This window comes from Oreochromis aureus, linkage group 7 (assembly GCF_013358895.1).
Source record: "Oreochromis aureus strain Israel breed Guangdong linkage group 7, ZZ_aureus, whole genome shotgun sequence".
Lineage (NCBI taxonomy): Eukaryota > Metazoa > Chordata > Actinopteri > Cichliformes > Cichlidae > Oreochromis > Oreochromis aureus.
In genome coordinates, this window is record NC_052948.1 from 52991407 (window position 1) to 53010574 (window position 19168).

A 19168-nucleotide genomic window follows, 5' to 3' on the forward strand; every position below is an offset into this window, starting at 1 on the left:
AATAAATGAAGCTTTAACTTATTAAAATCCCTCATTCACGAGCCTGTTTAAACGACTAATTCCAGAAAATCCAAACAGTGATTTTATTGTCTGTTTTGAAACGGGGCTGTTTGTAGAGCTTCAGCCAGTGTTGCTCAAATTACCCTCAAAGTTTACTGGTGGTCATTAACATTTAAATCATTGGCTTGATAAGGGAAGCACTGCTTTACAAGCTTTCAACCTCATGTTTTATGTTTGAAAGTTTATTGTCGGCCACCACTTTGACACCCACCCTCCCTTCCAGGCTGAAATTCTTCTCTTTTTCCCCCCTCTTCTTCTTTCCTATTATAACCCAGCCTCTCTTTGAGACCTCCCTCTCCTTTCCTTTCTCCTTCTCCTCTTCTCTCCTTTTCCTTCTCCTCTTCATGTTTTTTTTTTTTTTTTTTTTTTTTTTTTTTTTTTTTTTTTTGGGTGTTTTCTGTTTAGCTGATGAAAAGACTTTTTTTTTTTCCTTTCTTTTTTTTCTCTCCTTTCAAGTCTCTTTTTCAAAATCTACTTTGCTGTCGCTTTGTGAGTAAAAGGATTGTGGCTAAATGGGTCACAGAGGGGTCCCTGAACTTCTCACTTGTTGAGAGAACGATTCCTGGACTTGACCCAAGCCTTAAATCACCCCCAAATTTCCCTTCCGCACTCCTCAGCTCTCCCTCTAGAAACTTCTCTTGCTCACTCAGGGTCTCTTCCCACTGTTCCTCCCTCCCTTCCTCCTGTTTGTGTGTCATCCTGCTGTGGACCCAGATGAGTGCAGCTTCCTTTGTCCTGCAAAGAATGAATGTAAGAAATGAACATGTGTACAATGCAGGCAATCTGTTGGGGTTTAAGGTCCAGTCCCTTTTTAAGAGTGAAAGAAGAAGCTCGAGCATGGCATAATTAATCAAGCCTGTCAATCATTAATCACCTCCTTACATAACGGTGTTCACACCTGAATCTGAATACCCCGTTCTTACACAACCATGTGAGCGATGCAAATCTGAGATGAGCTCAGCGTTAGAGCAGCTTAGCTCTGCATTTGGAAGAGTTTGAGATACCCGCACGTCATTTGCACAACGATCAGCGAAGAATTCATTGTCGAAGGTTTTATCATGTGGTCGCAAAAACGCTGAGATCGGAAATGTTTTAATTCCCTCACTCATGTTGCTGCGGCGGAATCGGCTCTATTAAACAAGCCCCGATGGGGAACTTCGGCTTTGTGTGGGTGCGGATTTCTCTTTATGTGAAGAATGTTGAGGACATGCTTGTTTTTGACAGCCTTAGGAGGCTGAAATGACTTGCAAATCTGTCTAACCAGGACCATATTGTTGGGGTCAACCACGTTTTGAACCTGAGAATACTCTCAAGGCCAGATCTCCTGTGTTTGAAGGTGCGGACATGTGTACTCGCTTCTGGGAGACATTTTCCGTAAGGGTTAGAAATACTTTATGGCGGGAAGCTGCAGATATTTCTACACCATCAAAAAGGAGATCAGTTATTTACTTTTGCCCTATGAAACTGATAAAAGTGTGCTCATTGGTAACTGTGACCCTTGTTTCTGTGCCATCTTTGTGTCTGCACAGTTGCACTAACGGCACATTATTCATTGTGCTTGGCAAACGTGGAAGACTGGTGCTGAGTCGACCACATTACCACCGTATCTGTCAAATTCCTCCAAGCCCAAAGTTCTGTGTGTTTGCAGAAATTTATACATTAAAAAAACCCAACTTTTGTTCTTAAACATGAGTGATTTTCATGGGGTTTGTTTATTTAAACTGTTCTATTTCACTGCAGATTTTGCAGCACAAAAGAGTCTGTTATTACTACATTTATTTTCACACCCTTCACCTGATACCGACTGTGATTGTCAAGTATGCTGGTGCCAGTCGACCTTCTCATTTGGTTTCCAAAGATATCCACAGAAGGCGCTTTGTATCCAGTGGTGGACTAATATCATCTTAATCAGCGAACTGCAGTTTTTAAGCTGGATGGTTTCCTTGAATCAGCTCTGTCCTCTGTCCTCCTCTGTCTACAGGTCCTGGCAGGCAGCACAAGTTAACTTTGGCTCAGGTGGTCAGCAGAGATATGTGGGCCAACTCCAGCTTCAATGTGTCCATTCACGCTGCCATTCGATCTTCAAAGTGGAAGCTGCTGACTGGGTACCCAGGTCAGTATCTTCTGTCACTTGTAATGTCATATTTAGTCTAAGTGGGGAAGTAGAATATGAAACACTGTAATGCACGGGAAAACATTTATTTCTTATCTTTAAAAAAAAACCTTAATACAGTCAAACACTCCATCCCAAGTAAAAGTCCGTTATAAAGTAGCAATACATGAAGTAAAGCTGGTAGTAGCCAATATTTGACTATATCTTATGTAAAACGCTAACGTTGTTGTCAGAGCTGACAGCATGTGCTCATTGTGCAGGAGGAAAATAGTTCTCTCTTTCTTCACTTTTGAGACCCAGAGGCCATCTTTTAACTTCAGTCTGTGGTCTGGTCAATGAGCCAAAGTGCCATTAGCTGTGGCCCTGCCCACTGGGTACCACTTGGCCCTGGGACATTACATTGTGATCAATATATTATATTATATTATATTATATTATATTATATTATATTATATTATATTATTTTGGGGGGTAAAAATGCCTTCTGGGTCATGGAGGATTTTTTTTAGTTTTTATAATTTTTCTAATACCAATACTAAGTGATCGATCTAACAAGTAAGAAGCAAGTTGCCTTATGGCTCAGTCACACTAGAGTACAAATATGGCAGCCTCGTTGCCACTAGGAAAAGCAGTGGTTGCCTGGTCATTTTTGTTTAATTATTTATTTGTTTATTTACTTTTTGCTGTCTGATCTTAAGTGGACCGGACCAGTCAAACTCGCCTTTCTGTCAGTAAAGAAGTTTAACTACACATTTAATCCCTGAGATATTCTAATATAAGAAAAGTGCAATTTTAGCAGTGTGTCTCAGTTTTTGCACATGATAAAAATCATCTATAATAAGTAGGGCAGGAAAAAAAGAACAAACAAGCTGAACAGAAAATGGAGATGTTTTTCTTTTTCCTTCTTAACACTACTGCTTATGTCCTTTTTGTTATTTCCCCCCCAGGATGTGACGTTTGGTTCCCCCGGCCTGATGACAACACCTCCGACTCAAGCTCCTCTGAGGTGGATCATCTGAAGCCTGTCATGCTGTTTAACATTGAAAAAGATCCAGAAGAGAGAAATGAGGTGTCGGCTAAGTTCCCCAAGGTAGTCGAGCATCTCCTCTGTAGACTAGAGCACCACCAAAAAAGTGCTCAGCCCATAAACTTTCCTGACGATGACCCTAGATGTGACCCAGGCCCCACTGGAGCCTGGGGGCCCTGGGCTTAGGCGGATATTACCGATATTGTAGCATTTTGTTTACTGTGAATCACAACAGCAGGAATTTTCCTTTGTGTGGAAAGGTGAAGTTTTACAACAATTTTTGTTTGTTTTTAAAAGAGAATAACAGCCAATACCAAAGAATTCAGAAAGTCAGTAACGGCAGCATCTGTCAAAACTGATTTACTCTGCCTTAAATAAATCTGATTACAGCAGATTAGTTTAAATGAATCAACACCCCTAATTGTCACCTAGAAGCAAAGGCTGAGGAGGGTGGATGGCAGCAATCTTTCACTCCAGCTTATTAATCAACCAAAGATCCAGACAGTTTTAATTCATTTGGAAGCCTAATGTTTAGTCCCTAATGTTTAACTCAAAAAACAGTTTTATGTGTTGTTATCTATCGTCCACCTGGGCCTTACTCAGAGCTTCTATCTGATCGCTCAGACTTTTTTACCTTAGGCTGTATCAGGTTAGGGCTGGATCAAGTGACCCTGAATCCTCTCTTAGTTACTCTGCAATAGGTCTAGGCTGCTGGGGCCCTGATGGACTGTTTCTTTTTCACTCACCATGTGTTTATAAATCATTAGTTATTATTAATCTCTGTCTATCTTCACCAGGGAATCTTCGTCAGATCACGACCGATTGAGGTATATAGTGCATAGTGTTACCTCCGAGGGGAGGTACACTATATATTTGCATGTCTAGAATCTGAGCAGGAGAAACTAATTTCTTTCATATACACATCCTCTTTGACCTTTGACCCCTAGGTGTTTGACCTTCCATTGAAAGCAGCATACAGACTAGAGCAGGAAATGCTTCCTGCTGAGAGCAGGCGGCCCTGTCCGAATGTGGGCCGCGACCCTTAACCTGCCCTGAATGTTGATTGACAGCTGAGCAAAACAAACAAACAATACTGCTGCTACAGAAAAACAGAGCCGTAGACCTGTTTGTCATTAAGGAGTCAATGACGCTCCTGTTTTGTTTACCACAATTCCCAGACTTGTCACCATAGAAACCAAAGCTGCAATGCTGTTTGCTCTCAGCTCCTTGCTCCATGTGACATTTAACATATATCTTGCACTGTTACCACTCAAATCTGTCCTTTAAATGTGAAGGTGGTACCAGGATATGCCAATACTTTTATGCAAAGTTGTGAGGGTTTGAACTTGTGTTTCAGTTTAAATGGTGCATGTTTTGAAATGCACTTTTTTATGCTAAAAGCACATCAGTGGATTGATTTTTGTTTTGTAATTTAACATAAGGAAATGGATACCTTGGCTTCCTTAATTTATAATTATTAATTTTCCGTAAATACCAGCACCACAAAAAGTCTTTATGAAGTATATTATCTTTATTAACATGTTTCCAAATCCTGGTCGGTGCGCCTAAATATGTGACATCACTTTTTTCCTTCCAAGCCCCACCCACTTCATGTAAGTAAAAAGTACTTGGAATAAAAGAATATGGTATTTTATGATGAATGTTTCACTGTGTTGCACAGTATAAAGCTGATTGAGAGTAAAGTATATTTTAAATCACTGTAAATCTCTTTTCTGTTTTAACACACTCAGTTTACTTGAATATCTTCTCTTTAAAGCACACAACTGATCATAATTCAAAAGCGTTACATTGACTTTCTCAGCGTCTTCACTTGTCTGTGGTCCAAAGTAAGTCCTACTTACTTAAACTGAATTTTGATGCTTAATTGATGAGTGGCCTTTGAGATTTTTTAGGGCAAATTTCACTAAATTATTTATTAAATAACAGGCAGCCCAGATGGCATGCCCATGACCCATGTCTACTGCCAATTTCTTACTTAAATTTTTAAAACCTACTCTACATTTTTGTTTTCTAAGTTATTTATTTAGTGTCTAATTCTGTCAAAGTAATCATGGTACCACATGCTAAAGTAAAATGCCATTTTCTGCCAAAGTGGCAGTTAAATGGAGTTCAAATTGGGATTTTGGTAATAGTGAATGCCATAGCACCACATGATTATTTTATGTTTCTGAGAAAGTGCTTCTTACTTTGCTGAGGCTGTAAATTTGTCACTTTGTCAGTTTACTCTACAATCAAAACTCTGCGTTTCAGTATGATGGGATAGTCTATTTAATTAGACGTTACTAGTGTTTGCAATTCATGTAAAACCAGGGCCTGTAAGTTTCTCAGCTCGGCTGCAGACCACTTTTGCACTTCTCATACCCCATTTGTGGTGAAGTGCCCCTCCTGACAGGCTGCTCCGTCTTCCCCTGCTTGTCATTATGATCAGCGTGCCCCTGTGGTGTCACAGCTCGTCTCCTCCTCATAGTTTTCAAAGTGGTTTTGGTGTGTCTTTCGCACTTAATTCTGCACTTTGACTCAGCACTGTGAGTGTCGAGCACAGTCTCCAGCTCTGATGTGCCTCCGCTGTATCAACACTGCGATTCGCTGACTCTGATGTCACCCCACGTTGTTTTTTCAGCTGCAACGACAAAGTTATGTGTGGCTCCAGAGAGATGCCCCTGAAAGATATGACAGGGTAAAGATATGATATCCCAGTGTTAGGCTCAGATGTTTTCCCAGTGAGCACATGTGGGACACGCACAAAAAAACGGGCTGCGACCCTTGATTCCTTTCTGGTATGTTCACAAGATGAGACTGAAGGTCTCACAGTCAAGTGGGACGAGAATTCCAAACAAGATTGTGTCTGTGTGTGCCGCCTGCCTGTGAAAACAGATTAAAATCATACTGACCAGTGCAGTCAGGAATGTGTTGAACCTTGAGCCTCGAAGAGGGGAAACCCGACGGCTTATCGCACCTAATTAAAAAAGGCTACGTAGATATTTTGTACCGTATGTTGGTGCGGGTCACAAAGGTGTTTGTGTGGGGCATAGATGAAATTTTAAAAACTTTTACTTTTTTTGTTTGTTGTTTTTTCTACATATTACATCAGCAAACAGTGGACTTTGAAAAACATCACACTTAATGTACTTTATATACACACTAACAGCTCTGTTAGGCTTTACTTAGCATTAGCACTGGGGTGCTCTCAGCTAAATGCTAGCTTCCTGCCAATGAACTTTTGGGACCACAGTATTGTTTTTTTTTTTTTTTTAAACTATCGGTTTACTTTTATTATGTGGCTTAAGATGGTTTTTTTTTTTTATTGTTCTGGTTTTATTGTATCTTTTCCTACCTCGGTCAATGGCATTTACTGACATTCGAAGAAAAACTTGCACATTAAAAGAAGACCCAGTGACCTGACTGGGAGTGGTTTTACTGGGGGGGAAAAGGAGAGGGTGTTTATTCTAGATAAATCTATTAGGAGCGATTCCAAAGAAATGTTCCATGGTTTGTTTGTTTTTCAATGCAAGAGGAATTATTTTGCAATGCCAAGGATGATACACAGAGGGGGATTGCTGGGGTCGTAAGAGGGTGGAGAGCCAGGTGAGTTGCTGAGGTGAGTATTTCAGAAGGAACTGTACAGTTCCTTCTGAGGCTGACTGGGTTGTCACGACTCCAACACAACCTCGGCCAAAGCACCAGAACAAAAGCAAACCAGTGCAGGACTTTCTGAATTGTTTGAAAGCGCTTTATAAATAAACTTTATTACTTGCAATACTTTGCAGTATTTCATTAGTTCAAATTGTGGCCCATGCTGCTAGAGGAGCCAAAACTTTATCAGAAACTTTCATGTAATTTGAGATATGCTAATTATTGTTCACATTGATTTTCTGTTGGATGTTGTTCAGATTGGATCTATGTATCCACTTTAAAAAAAACATGCACAATATATTCTGTAACTCCAAGCAAAGTAAATGCCCAGGTGCAGTTCAAATATGGGCTTATAATGAATTACAACATAGATTATGAGAATGATCCTGTTTTTAAAAGCTTAAGCTCAGCTCTTCGCTTTAAGATATAGCCATTACAAATAAACACCACTTACTCTAATTTTTTTTTCTTTCTTTCTTCATTGTCACACAGCTTAGTTTACCTTGTATTTATTTTGCAAATATACCAGAAACATTCTTACATTTTCCCACCTTTTTCCCTTATACTGTGTCCTCTCTGGAATTAATGCCTTGTCGCAGTATATGCTAAGGAAGTACACAGTAATTTGTGGGCTGCTATTTATAGAAAAAACAAAGCCTCTAAATGTAACTTCTTAATTGCTGCTTCTCATACAGGATTTTGCACCGAACAGACTGGAGACAACGTTGAGTGTGGTGTATTTTTGCACAAACTTGTAATTCACTTATTTTGCCTCTGCTTAGCACTTTAGGCTACCCTTCCCTCTACATGGTGTTAACATGCAGAGAGGCTCGAAACCTCTAAATAACCTAAAAATGGATTAAAATTTAAATTTACAGACACAATTGCTCAGAATGTTACTACAGAACCATTCTATGATGTAAATCCTTTCTGTAATTATGCATTATTTATCTAAAGCTCTAAACTTGTGCATTCATTGATGAAGAGTCGGATTCCTGGTACAAAGTCACTCAGATCTTAGAGAAGCTAACCTTGTAGATCAAACTAGATAAATTAAATTACAGATTAGAAGTTAAACTATTTCTACGGCGGACTTTTGCACTTTCAGTCTGGCTTTCAAACCAGAGGTCGGTCAGAGTAGCAGTGATCCCAGGAACTGAAAGGATAACATCAGGGCTGTTATTATTGTCAATAACTGCAGTTGTGTAGCCAGAAACTCCATGATCGAGTCATGGGACTTCCCTTGTGTTTCCATTTTATTCCAGTTTCATTTGACTCACCAAGAAGCACAAATACAGGGGGCACTGAGGTCCTGGCACCAATTGCTCCCCTCCTAGTCACAACACTCTCAAAATAGTGCATTCACACTTGTTCACTGTTGTGCAAAGTGCACACAAACATACAAAAGTTTTTGTTTTAAACTATTGTTCTTTAAATGAACGGACTGAGCAATCTTACACTAACTCAACATATAATTCTATTGACAATAAAAACAATAGAAGACTGGAGATGGTCCATTCTGAAAATATTGCAAGTATGGCTCGCTGCTGTGTAGCCTTCAGACTGTTGGACCTTCAGTATGTGACCCTTCTGTATTGATTGATGATGTGTCTAAGACTCAGCTGTTAGCCTCCCAGACAAGGTTGAGCCTCAGATTTCGAGAGAATGTGACATGTAGCCACAGTAATGCTGTGTGAATGGCTTGTTGATACAAAGTGAGTGTAATAAACGGACATTTTAATTGGGAAACAGTTCCATTTTTAGAAACGTAGACAAAGACTTTCACATTTTTTAGACTTAACTGAGTTTTTACTTGTGTGACTTTTGCTTTTATGTTACAAATAAAGGTCAGTGGAGTTACTCATATGAGAAAATAGGGATAAAAACCATATAAACTATGTAGCTGTAATATTGTCCTATATGTCTTACATAGTGAGTCATGGGAGGTCAGCTTTGGTGTTTGCAACTTTTCATTAAATCCTCACAGAGGAGCAACTTAGTAACTGAATATGCCCTTGTTCACTTTTGACTAAAGAATATCACCTGCCTGCTATATCCTTTATAGGTGTTGAGTCCTTTGTTATTGGCTATTTATTGTGTCACATACAAAGCAATCCGGCTCTAAAAAATACCCTGCTTTCCACCTTTTGATTTTAATAGGGACCATAATTTACAAAATGAAGATGGTGTTGTTATAAGACTTGCAATTAGAACCATAAACTCATCTGGAAAGTGTTTCATCATAAATCCAGTGAGCTGAAGGGTTGTTTTCTCTAAAGCTTTGATTATACTCTGTTGGGGACACGGGCACGGACAGATTGAAAAAATTACAGCCAAGAAGCGATTGCTGCTATGCTTCTATAAAGTCCACCGCCTGGAGCTCTTGCACAGTTGGTACATTGTAATGTAACGTCTCCACAGACGAGTCTTCAGAGTTCTAAAAGAATTGGCAGGTAAGTCCACATGGACCCACGCTCACTGTCTGATGATGAAATGATGTCACTGATTCCTACAGACTCACAAACACGGAAAGTATAACTGCAGACTTAGACTACTGCTGCAAATCTTTGTAGAGCCTCCAATGTAACCCACGCAGTGGCCGATGCCATCGCCAGCATTCATGCTTGTGCATGATTTTTGTTACCTTGTGGTTGCATCCTGGTGTTTTTTCTGTGGTGCTAGCCACGATAGAAACAAATAAATTCCTGGGACTTTGTCCCTCCTGGATCCCCACTGTTTCTTGTGGTTAGTTTTTCTTTTCGTACGTTCCTTAATGTCCATTCCAATAGTTTCAGAAATCTCCCTCCAGGAATTTTTTTGACATATGTGAGTCTTTATATTGACGCTATGATTGTAAGCTGGTATGGCATAACTAAGGCATAGATTTAACGCAGAGGGGTAAATCTCATTTTAGACTCCATGAGTCTCCTCCTATTGGTTATTTAAAAGAATGCGGAATAACGGGTCCAAATTAAAAAAAGAAAATCTCTCAAAAAGATTGTCATCCATTGTAATGTGGTTTGGTTCATTCTTAGAACTTAACAAACTATCATACACATTAGTGGGGGACTAATTACACCCCCAACCCCACCACCAACACACACACACCTCCAGTTGCCCCTTTGAACAGCAGGTGGGTAGGCCTTATTAGAAATGACCATATTAGAAATATCCCCTCTGTGTGACAAATTTAGAAAAGAGTTCAGAAGAGTTTGCTGCCTGAGGTTTGGCCTCACAGGGATTACTGGTACATACTCTGGCCTCATTATTTCAAACTTCAGCAATGTTTAATATTAGCACCCAGCTCTGAAATAATATATTTATAACAGAAAATTAAGGAAACACATATCAGGACTACTTTAAATTACTTAAAACATAATGGTTAAATAACTTCTTTACTCATAAACAAGATTTTTCACCCTCAGTAAACATGATGCAATAATTTTGACTAAATTGCAACTGAAACATATAAAACTGAAAGGTTCATTTATTCAAATACTTTATGTTTTAGGAAAATGTATTCGATATAAACTAAATGAATACCAATCACGTACATTTCATTTGACAAAATTTCATTAAATGTAACATTTTACATTGTACATATGTAACAAAACATGGAAAAATTTACATATAGTTAAATTAGCTAAAATCAACATTTTGGGCAGAAATATTTTGTGAGTGTGCCTGGTGCTTACAGGCTGATATACTATCCCCGAGTGAAGAAAAAGTCAATTTTTTTCTGATATTAATACTTATTAATTAATACAGTGTATACGGTACTGCAGATTTAATCTTTTTATAGATTTTTTTCTCTCCAGTTTTTCAATTAGTTGGTGAAAAAAAATGAAAATACACCAAATCCAGCAATATACTAGTGACACAGACGACATTTAATACAATTAAAAATTATCATCAGTTTTCAAGAGTCCGCTGAGAGTTGCAGAGAGGCAGTAACTGGTGGGTTTGGGGCGGGCTCTAGCGGAGCAGTCACTCCCATCCATCCTAACAGCAGTCCTGTCTGGATAGAGGGTCGGACGCAGGGAGCCATTCATTCTTCTGCGGTGAAAACGTGGAGGAGGATGAATAGTCTGTGAGGGAGAAAATCAAACTCGAATCGAAACAGATAGTCGAGCCAAAACCTGCACAAACTTCAAAGAAGGCACAAAAAAGAGATCATTCACTGTGAGGATTTCACAGCTCCATATTCGCGCAGACTGCAGCTTTTACACGTAAGTACGTGCGCAAAGGGGGAATGTTTCAAAAAGTACTTTTCTTCCCTTAACAATGGAGTGGTTATTCTTTTCTGAAAGAAGCCTGAAAGTGGAGAATCTCTGCCAGACGTTAGTGACTTTCACGGGACTTTGGCTGGTTTTTGTATTTCACTCGGAGCTCTGAGGGGGAAACTCGTGGCAGAAAAGCCGAGTTGTCGGTTTCTTTGCCATGTAATGAAGCGCACTGGGACCCCAAAATGATGTCACTGTGACACCCGTCTGTTGGGTTTAGTCCTTTTATTAAAAGTCTCACCCGCTGATGACGCACGCGATACAATAAAATGCGTAAATTTGAGGTTTTTTTTTAAAAGGTTAGATAAAACGGCCATTAGTAGTTTTATGGAAATTCAAGCTTTAAAAATTAAAAATCCATTCTTTTCTTGGCGTTTTGTTATACCTTGTTTGCCACCATAAAAACTTAAAACTCTCATCTGGTCTTTAAAATGTCATGTGATGATGATAATGATGATGAGAAATGTCACACTGGTCTTGTTTGCCCAACAGTCACAAGTCAGTTTACTGTCAAAGAGAAAGATATGCAACAAATCACCTTTGAGAAGCGTTGATAACTGATTCATCTTTGTGTGATCTAGCTCTAAAGCAACACAGCATGATTTTTATGAATATTTTTTCAATGAAAACGTCCCATCAACAGGCGTCATGAACCCCAAACACCTGATTCTTGCCCCGATTTCCTGTGTCAGTGGGCATATTGAAAGTTTAAAGTTGCTACGCTATTGAAACTCTAAAGTCTGTCAGCGGTCTTGACAAAGTGCTACACAGATTGTTGACTTGTGTTTCAGCAGTAAACCTGAGAACCGGTTGAAACCTCTGAACCGAACCAAAGAGCAGCGACAACTGGCTTTTGATCTCTCTGCTAACACAATAGATTTCAATAATGTTGTTTTTTGCTCTAATTCATAGTATTGTTGTCACTTTATAGCTGGGAAGGTCTTGTTTATATTCTGTAACTAGCTTGAGCTGTTTCATTCTAATTTTCTTCAAAAAAAAAAAAAGCATGCAACTGAGCTTCAGATGTTTAATGATGCTTAGTGAATGAATGACTGCAGCATTAAAGACAGTGGTTGCTTGAGGTCTGCTGTCAGGGCTTGCCAGTGGTTTGAGTTTATGTGCCAGCACACGTGGTCCCTCAGGGCTCTGTGTTTGGCCCATTAAAAAAAGGAAAGAAAAGCATGAACTTCATTCGTTGCAACCCGGCAGAACTCTCCTTTTCCCCCCATTCAGGCCACAAGAAAAGAAAATTCTACCAATTTTTTTCTTTCCTTTGACTGCCTGGCAGCGCAGATACTTTGGAAAAGTTCTTTAATGTTTCTTTTTTTTCCTCTCCTTTCCTAGACTAAATGGTAAACTTTCAAAGCATGGAAAAAAAGGACACTGCCTGCCTCCTTTCTCCCGCCGATGCAGATGATGCAGTTGGCGATGCTTTTTAATGCACGATATGAAAACATAAAACAAGAGTTTTAACTGCTAAGCCATTTACGCAGACCACATCATCTGCCTTTCGTGCCTCTCTGAGCTTTGATGGTAGTGCCTTTGTCATTAATCCAGGATTCTGGCTGCAGTTTATGGGATTGGTCAGTATATTTCTCCTGGAATGAGGGCTATTTTCAGTAGAGGATTTTGATCTACATCTTCTCTGTGCATTTGGATCCTAAATAAATACTGTCAGAGTAAATATTGCCGAGTAGTCTGCTGATGGAAATCAGACCAGGGCTCTATCAGTGTTCGCTTGAAACCAAAGCCAGGACCATAGTGTCACCATGACCAGAGTGTGAAATCCACTAATTGAACGGCTGCTGCCGTGTCAAAGGTTAAACCAGATGACTCCAGCAGGCTGGGATTAACATCTGGAATACAGTTTGTTCCAGCAGAGGCCTGCTGTGGATATCCTCCAGTGTAGATGGCCGAGATAACGAGACCAGTTTATTTGCATGGTACTTCCTCGGACTACTGTAACTGCTGCACATGTACGTTAGATCATTCGCTCACACATCTGTTCTTCACAATCTGTGCTCTCTTTTATTCTTTTTTTGTCCCCCCACCCCACCCCACCCCACCACCACCAATTGTATTCCTTTGTGTCTGCAAGTGTGGCCAGTAAAACTTTCAACAGGAGCATCCAGGAGGAAGTGCTCTATGAAACCAAACATCACAGGTTTTATTTAATATGCCTCTTGTTACACTAAAGTTTGTTTATTTGCTTATAAAGTTGACGTAATGTGAGGAAGACAGTCTTAAAATCTTGACAAACCCAAAGTGGGTCACATTACGTTATACTGTTTCCATTCCAGGCTTCTAAAAAGAGTTTGAATTGAAAGCAGCCGCGAGTCTGACTTTTGTTGATTTTTTTCATAGCGTGGCCTCAGAGACAGGCTGCTTGATCAGTGCTAGCAGAACTGTCTTTCACAATCTGAAACAAAAGCATCTAAGAACACTTTGTCATGTGATCACATATTTTCCCCCGCTGTCCGTCTTAGTGCTTTCACTTTTTAATTGATTAATGAACTTCAGTACCAGCTACTTCCTAAACTACCATCATTAATGGTGTAATCTGGTCTGATACTGACAGCTAAAACAGTGTTGTTGGCTAAAAGATGGATGTAGCTTAAGTGAAGTCCTGTTTTGAAACCTTGAACTGACCGCTTTTCCCTGCCACCTTCTTGGTGAAACCTGATTTTGTGAGCAAAATTTATTCATAGGCTAGCTTGTAAAGCTAAAGTTGTTAGCTAATCAGTTTATGCCCTGGTGGCCACTGGAAAGAATGCACATTTAAGGCACTTTCTTGTTGGCTTTATTTTTCATGCTTGATCTGCATTGCAGCCCTTAACTTTTAGACAACCCTTATTTAACAGCTAATGAACTGTGGTTCCTTGTCTTGTCTTCTGATTTGTAAACACAACTTCAGAAGGGCACTGTGGTAATCTACAAGACTGACCTTTCCTAATGCGTCTTTAATGTTGTCAGAGCTTTTAAACCTAACTATGACTTTCCTAACTGACATTCCCAAAACTGACCAAAGTAAGAAAACAGCGAGGGAAAGTGACATTTACAAACGGTCCTCTTTATGAGTCAAACTCCAGTCTCATGGTTGAAAGTCACCTGTGTTTGTGCCCTCTCCACCCCACCTACCTCCTCAGATTCCTTGAGTGGGGTGTGCAAACACTAAGGCTGGTGGTTGTTCCTCTTATACTTCTTTGAAGTCCATGAGAAGGCCGCCTAAAAGGAGGCATGCACAGTTGGTGCATTATAGTTCACTAGCATGGTATTAAGAAATTGTCACTCGCATGGATGTCTGCATCAAGCCTGGTGCTCACCATCTGATGATCCAAGCTCTGTCACTAAAACCTAAGCACACCCAAGAAGATTCACCTAAATGTGAATTCTTTTTTCCTCTGACTCTTTCCGTCCTTCATACCCCCACATTGTTCCTGGAGATGAGTCACTCCTGGGGGTACCTATGCTTCCAGCAGCTCTCCTGTTTACTGGGAAATCAGCATGGTGGGGTCACAATAAGAAATCCCTCATCCTACACTGGAAATAAAGACCTGTCCAAAGAAATGACTAGTAGAGGAAGGAGGAGTTGGTGGGGGTTGACGCAGAGGGGTGTTGGGTAAAATGAGGAGAAAGAATCTGCAGTGGGTTTTGTCCCTTTGTAACGAGCTGGGGGTCAGTCTCAGGGGAATGGACGACAGACAGGCGGAGGGTTTTGCAGCTGCTTGGCCTGCAGCACTTCATCTAGTCCCTGAGCAACTGCAGGCTCATTAAATTGCACTGTTTCTACTCAACATTAACATCAGTTTGTGTCTCCTGTTTTCGTCCATGCCATCCATCGTTGCTCTTTGCTGGCAAATGTTGTATGAGACATGCTTAAATATTGATTAGGCTGGAACTGGAGTCACCCTGGGACTTGGTCTGACAGCTGTATGCTAATGATAAAAGGGTATAACCTCCCACAATAGGCAGTCTGTGTGCGTTGTGCGATAAGATGGTTTGTGTTCAGCTTGGCTGTGGACATGGAACACGTTTTGTGTGAACAAGATTAGTCTACATTGTGTATTGCGTATGCGTGTGTGTTTGTGTTTCTAGTTCACACAGTATAACAGAAGATCAACAATGACAACAAAGTCATTGTCACTGAAAAACGAATTATTGTCAGTCTGTTTCAGTTTTGGGAGGAATTTTCATCCACATTACTGTAGTTCTTCCACTTGTTTAATGTTGATAAATATTGGGGAATACTGCTAGTAAATTCCCCCGCTTTTTCTTTCATACTAGTCTGGTCAAGAATCCTTTCATTTTCACTCACATTCATTGCTAAATCCCAGAACAGCTGAAGGATCCTCCAGCTGCTCTGAGCCAACTTTTCTCAAAACCACACATCTGATTTTCTCTGTTTGAGTCAAGGTTTCAGCAGCACTATGGAAACCTTACTTTGGTTTGGACTGGCAGGCTGTCACTGGTCATTATCGCCACTGTACGCTGGTCCAGAGCAAAGCAAGTCCAATGGCTGTAACACCCTCTGGCTGCATTCTGCCTTGGCACACCTACTTTGAATTGAGATGAGTCATTCTAAAAGTAAGGCAGGTCACTGGTTTGAGCTAATTCTGTTCATGTTACTGACTGTATTAGCAGTAAATTGCTGTTTGCCCCCTTTGGAACTGTTGCTATGCAAGTCACGCTTTATTTCAGTTTACGGCAAGTTGCTTGAATTTCTGAGTAATATTTTTTTAAACAGTGGGTCTTTGATTGAACACAGAAATGCTTTGTACTTGTCCCCAACAAGTAAAAAGCTCAAATGGCAACTGTTACAAATTACACTAGTTGTCAGTTACTAGCTAATAATTGCCTTTTACATTTCCAGCTGAACTAGTCATATATAAAGACTAATGCTATTTTAGGCATGCAGAAGATGAGTAAAGAAAGAAACGGTCATGTGTTTATCCCGAGTACGTTAGGAAAAGACGTTGACATATTTGGTTGCTTAACTTATATACAAGTTTTAGAATAGTATATTTTACCTTTTTTTACCCCATAGAAATGTAAAACAAAGTAAAACAAATATTTGGGTATGTAATACTTTTGATGCTTCAGTGGAGTAAATATCTAAATCCACTGCAAAATAAGTCACAGTCACTAGCGTAAAGTACAATGTGTGTGCTATTGTAGCTATTGTAGATAATTTAATTAATTTTTTCTGGGGAAATAATCTTAAGTGGCTTGTACAACATATCTTCTGCCACTTTTCTACAACAGGAACATTTTACAGGTGGTGAGTTATTTTACCATATCCTAATTATTTGAATTTGTAATAGTACAGTAAGCAGTGTTTTTAAGCTAACATGAAGTGTTTCAATGCTATGCTAAATTTGGCTAGCTAACAATAGGAATAGACTGTAGAATGTGTAACTGGAAAAACTGCAGTTTTGCATAATATTCTGTATATTTTTTGTAAATAATAGGAAATGTTAAAATGTTAAAAAACAGGATTATAGAGGTGTTGTTTAAGTATTATAATTTGTTGTTGCAGCAGCCAAAAAGATATGCCTGTATTTGATTTTAAGCTATTTAGCCAGACATGCTAATGGTTTCATCTTATGAAGCAGATGAACACTGAACAGTCATTATTTTGCTGTAGTGTTTTTTGCTTTCGGGACGGCTAACAAGTTGGTGTCTCAGGGGAAAAAATATTTAAAAGATTGTATATAATGTGTATTTTATCTTTTAAGTGTATAATTTAAGCATATACATTTCTTATAAACCCATTGAACCTGGTTACTACACATACATCTATCTAAAAGAGTTGTTGCTTCCATGCATACAAATATGCTAGGCCCCACTTGGTCCAACTGTATGCGTATGAATTTTTTGTGATGCAGAAACACTTAACTGCACTACTCGAACTCTGCATATGTCCTTCAGGCACATTAAGTGGACTTTAGAGAAGCATAACTGGAAGGACTATTTGCCCATGGTGTTTGCAACCAAGTATAATCCCTTCTCAATGGTATTGCAAAAACATATGCTCTCTAAATAAATAAAAAAACATCTATTACTGTTTCTTTTCGTAGGGCTTATCTATTTAAGAAAGATACTGTCAAGGCTATAGCTTAAATAAGGACTTAAATAAAGACCAAACCTCCGGCATATATACTGAGCTGACATGACTAGGCTAAACTGATTTGGAGACAGGACAGATTTCCAAGCTGCAGGCTCATTATTAGATGGATCCTGTTTAATATGATCATATGTATAATTAGCAGCTACATACTGTATGTCTAGTTAAATCAAGACCAACACAGTTTGGGCTGAAGTTGGTGTCATCTCTCTCTGTGTGTTAAGTCATAAGTAAACATTTATGCAGTTGCAGGACTTTGGTAAATTTGACTTATTTAATTTGACTTATTTAATTTACCTTTGCTTTTACTCCAACACCTTTATGAAATGTGCATATTTGCTTTGGAGAAAGCAAAAAGAATGTGGAGAATGAGGCATTTCTTTGTTTGCTCTTGTCATTTGGGGCGGTCCTCCACAGCTAAGTGGTATTTGCCAGCATAAGACGGCAGGGATTGTGTCTTGGCTCTCTGTGTGGAGAGGGTAAACAAAGGCATGACAAAGTGGATAACAGAAGACTTTAATAATAGGAGTTGGAAGCACAGACAAGTGATAAAGGACATATATTTCAGAGAAAACAAAGATATTAAACAAAAGAGTACAAAGAGTAAGCATAAAGATAGTAAGAAAAAGAATTGCACAATTAACTGGAATGTTCTTGTTATACCCACTAATGAAACCACTAGTTGCCCCACAGATCACTTACTCAGAGGGGTATCGCTTTTTGAAAAGCTGCCTCTGGCCTCTGACCTCTGACCATTCATCTGTCCATCTACAGCTTGACTAAAAAAATGCCCATAGAGAGGTGATCATTTCCACACCAAGATGAATTTAAAAACAGCTTGAATACTTTTGAACGTTTAGGGCTTCCCAGGCCTCATGTGGTGTAACAAAATATTCAGGTGACAATCTGCGGGAACTGATCAATAGACTGCTTGTGTGTACTGGCAAACCGAGCGTGCAGATTCAACTTCCTGACCTTAGCTCCAGTGGATTTACACAGTGAGGTCCATTATCAGAATCCATACACTTCTATAAACACAGTTTTGGCTCAATATAGCACCAGGGCAATGATGGGTTGAATTTACTCAATTCCAACAAGGAGAAAAATTGCACTTGTGCAACATCGACACATAGCTGAACTGTCTTCATCGCACTACGTACCACTAGAGGTAAATAACAGTATAAATAACTGTGATCTGACCTTTTTAAAAGCCACCTGAAATGTAAATGAAGGCCCCTTAACAGCAATTTAAGATTGTTGTTGACAGTTTAAGGGCAGACATGCACTTAACCAGATCTTATCCTCTTCTCTGGATCATTAGGCACGTTGAAGAAACCGTTAAGCTTTTCTCACTGCAGAGCCATCAGATTCCTGGTGGTCGATGGCCTGTGGTGCTCAGTGGGAATCTTTATCACCTCAGGCTCAGGGATTCACCAGGGAGACAGAGAAGAGCTTGGTTTTCCAGACATGATAACAGAATCTGGCAAACATTAGCCAGGCTGCAGTGCATATACAGATGAGGGCAGGAGGGGAATGAGTGTGTGTGTGAACTCATGTGAAACTCTTTTGCCCATTATATCTGTCATCGTGTCTGGGAGAGACTTGGCTCTCATCCAATCCAGAGAAATTACCCTCCTATCCACATTAGGAGAGCACTTAATACACCTGTCTTCTGTTATTAGGGAGAGGTCGATGACTTCATCGGATTTGAACAAAGGCAACACACACACACACACACACACATAAACTTAAAACATTTTGAAATCTCTTCTTTCTCTTTGATTCAATTTCTCTTGTTTTTATGAAACTGTTGCAGCTGCAGCCATCTGTTATGTTCCACGTTGCTCTAACACGCTAATCACTGTAAGGTGACATCATCTCTGTGTGCTCTGTGCGGTCTGTGGTTT

At 39.6% G+C, this 19168-nt stretch overlaps 1 protein-coding gene across 2 annotated transcripts in view; it reads left to right on the forward strand.

Moving 5' to 3' along the window:
- The window catches only part of arsb (arylsulfatase B), a 40785-nt gene that overhangs the window by 14368 nt on the left and 7249 nt on the right, over positions 1-19168 (forward strand). The window contains exons 7-10 of one of the 2 annotated variants that reach the window (XM_039614963.1): positions 2042-2173; positions 3121-3263; positions 3998-4027; positions 4148-4919. In XM_039614963.1, coding sequence (XP_039470897.1) covers positions 2042-2173; positions 3121-3263; positions 3998-4027; positions 4148-4246 — 404 coding nt within the window. In that variant the 3' untranslated portion in view covers positions 4247-4919. Of the gene's footprint in view, positions 1-2041; positions 2174-3120; positions 3264-3997; positions 4028-4147; positions 4920-19168 lie in introns of those variants that run through there. The other variant, XM_039614964.1, reaches the window with a different exon arrangement.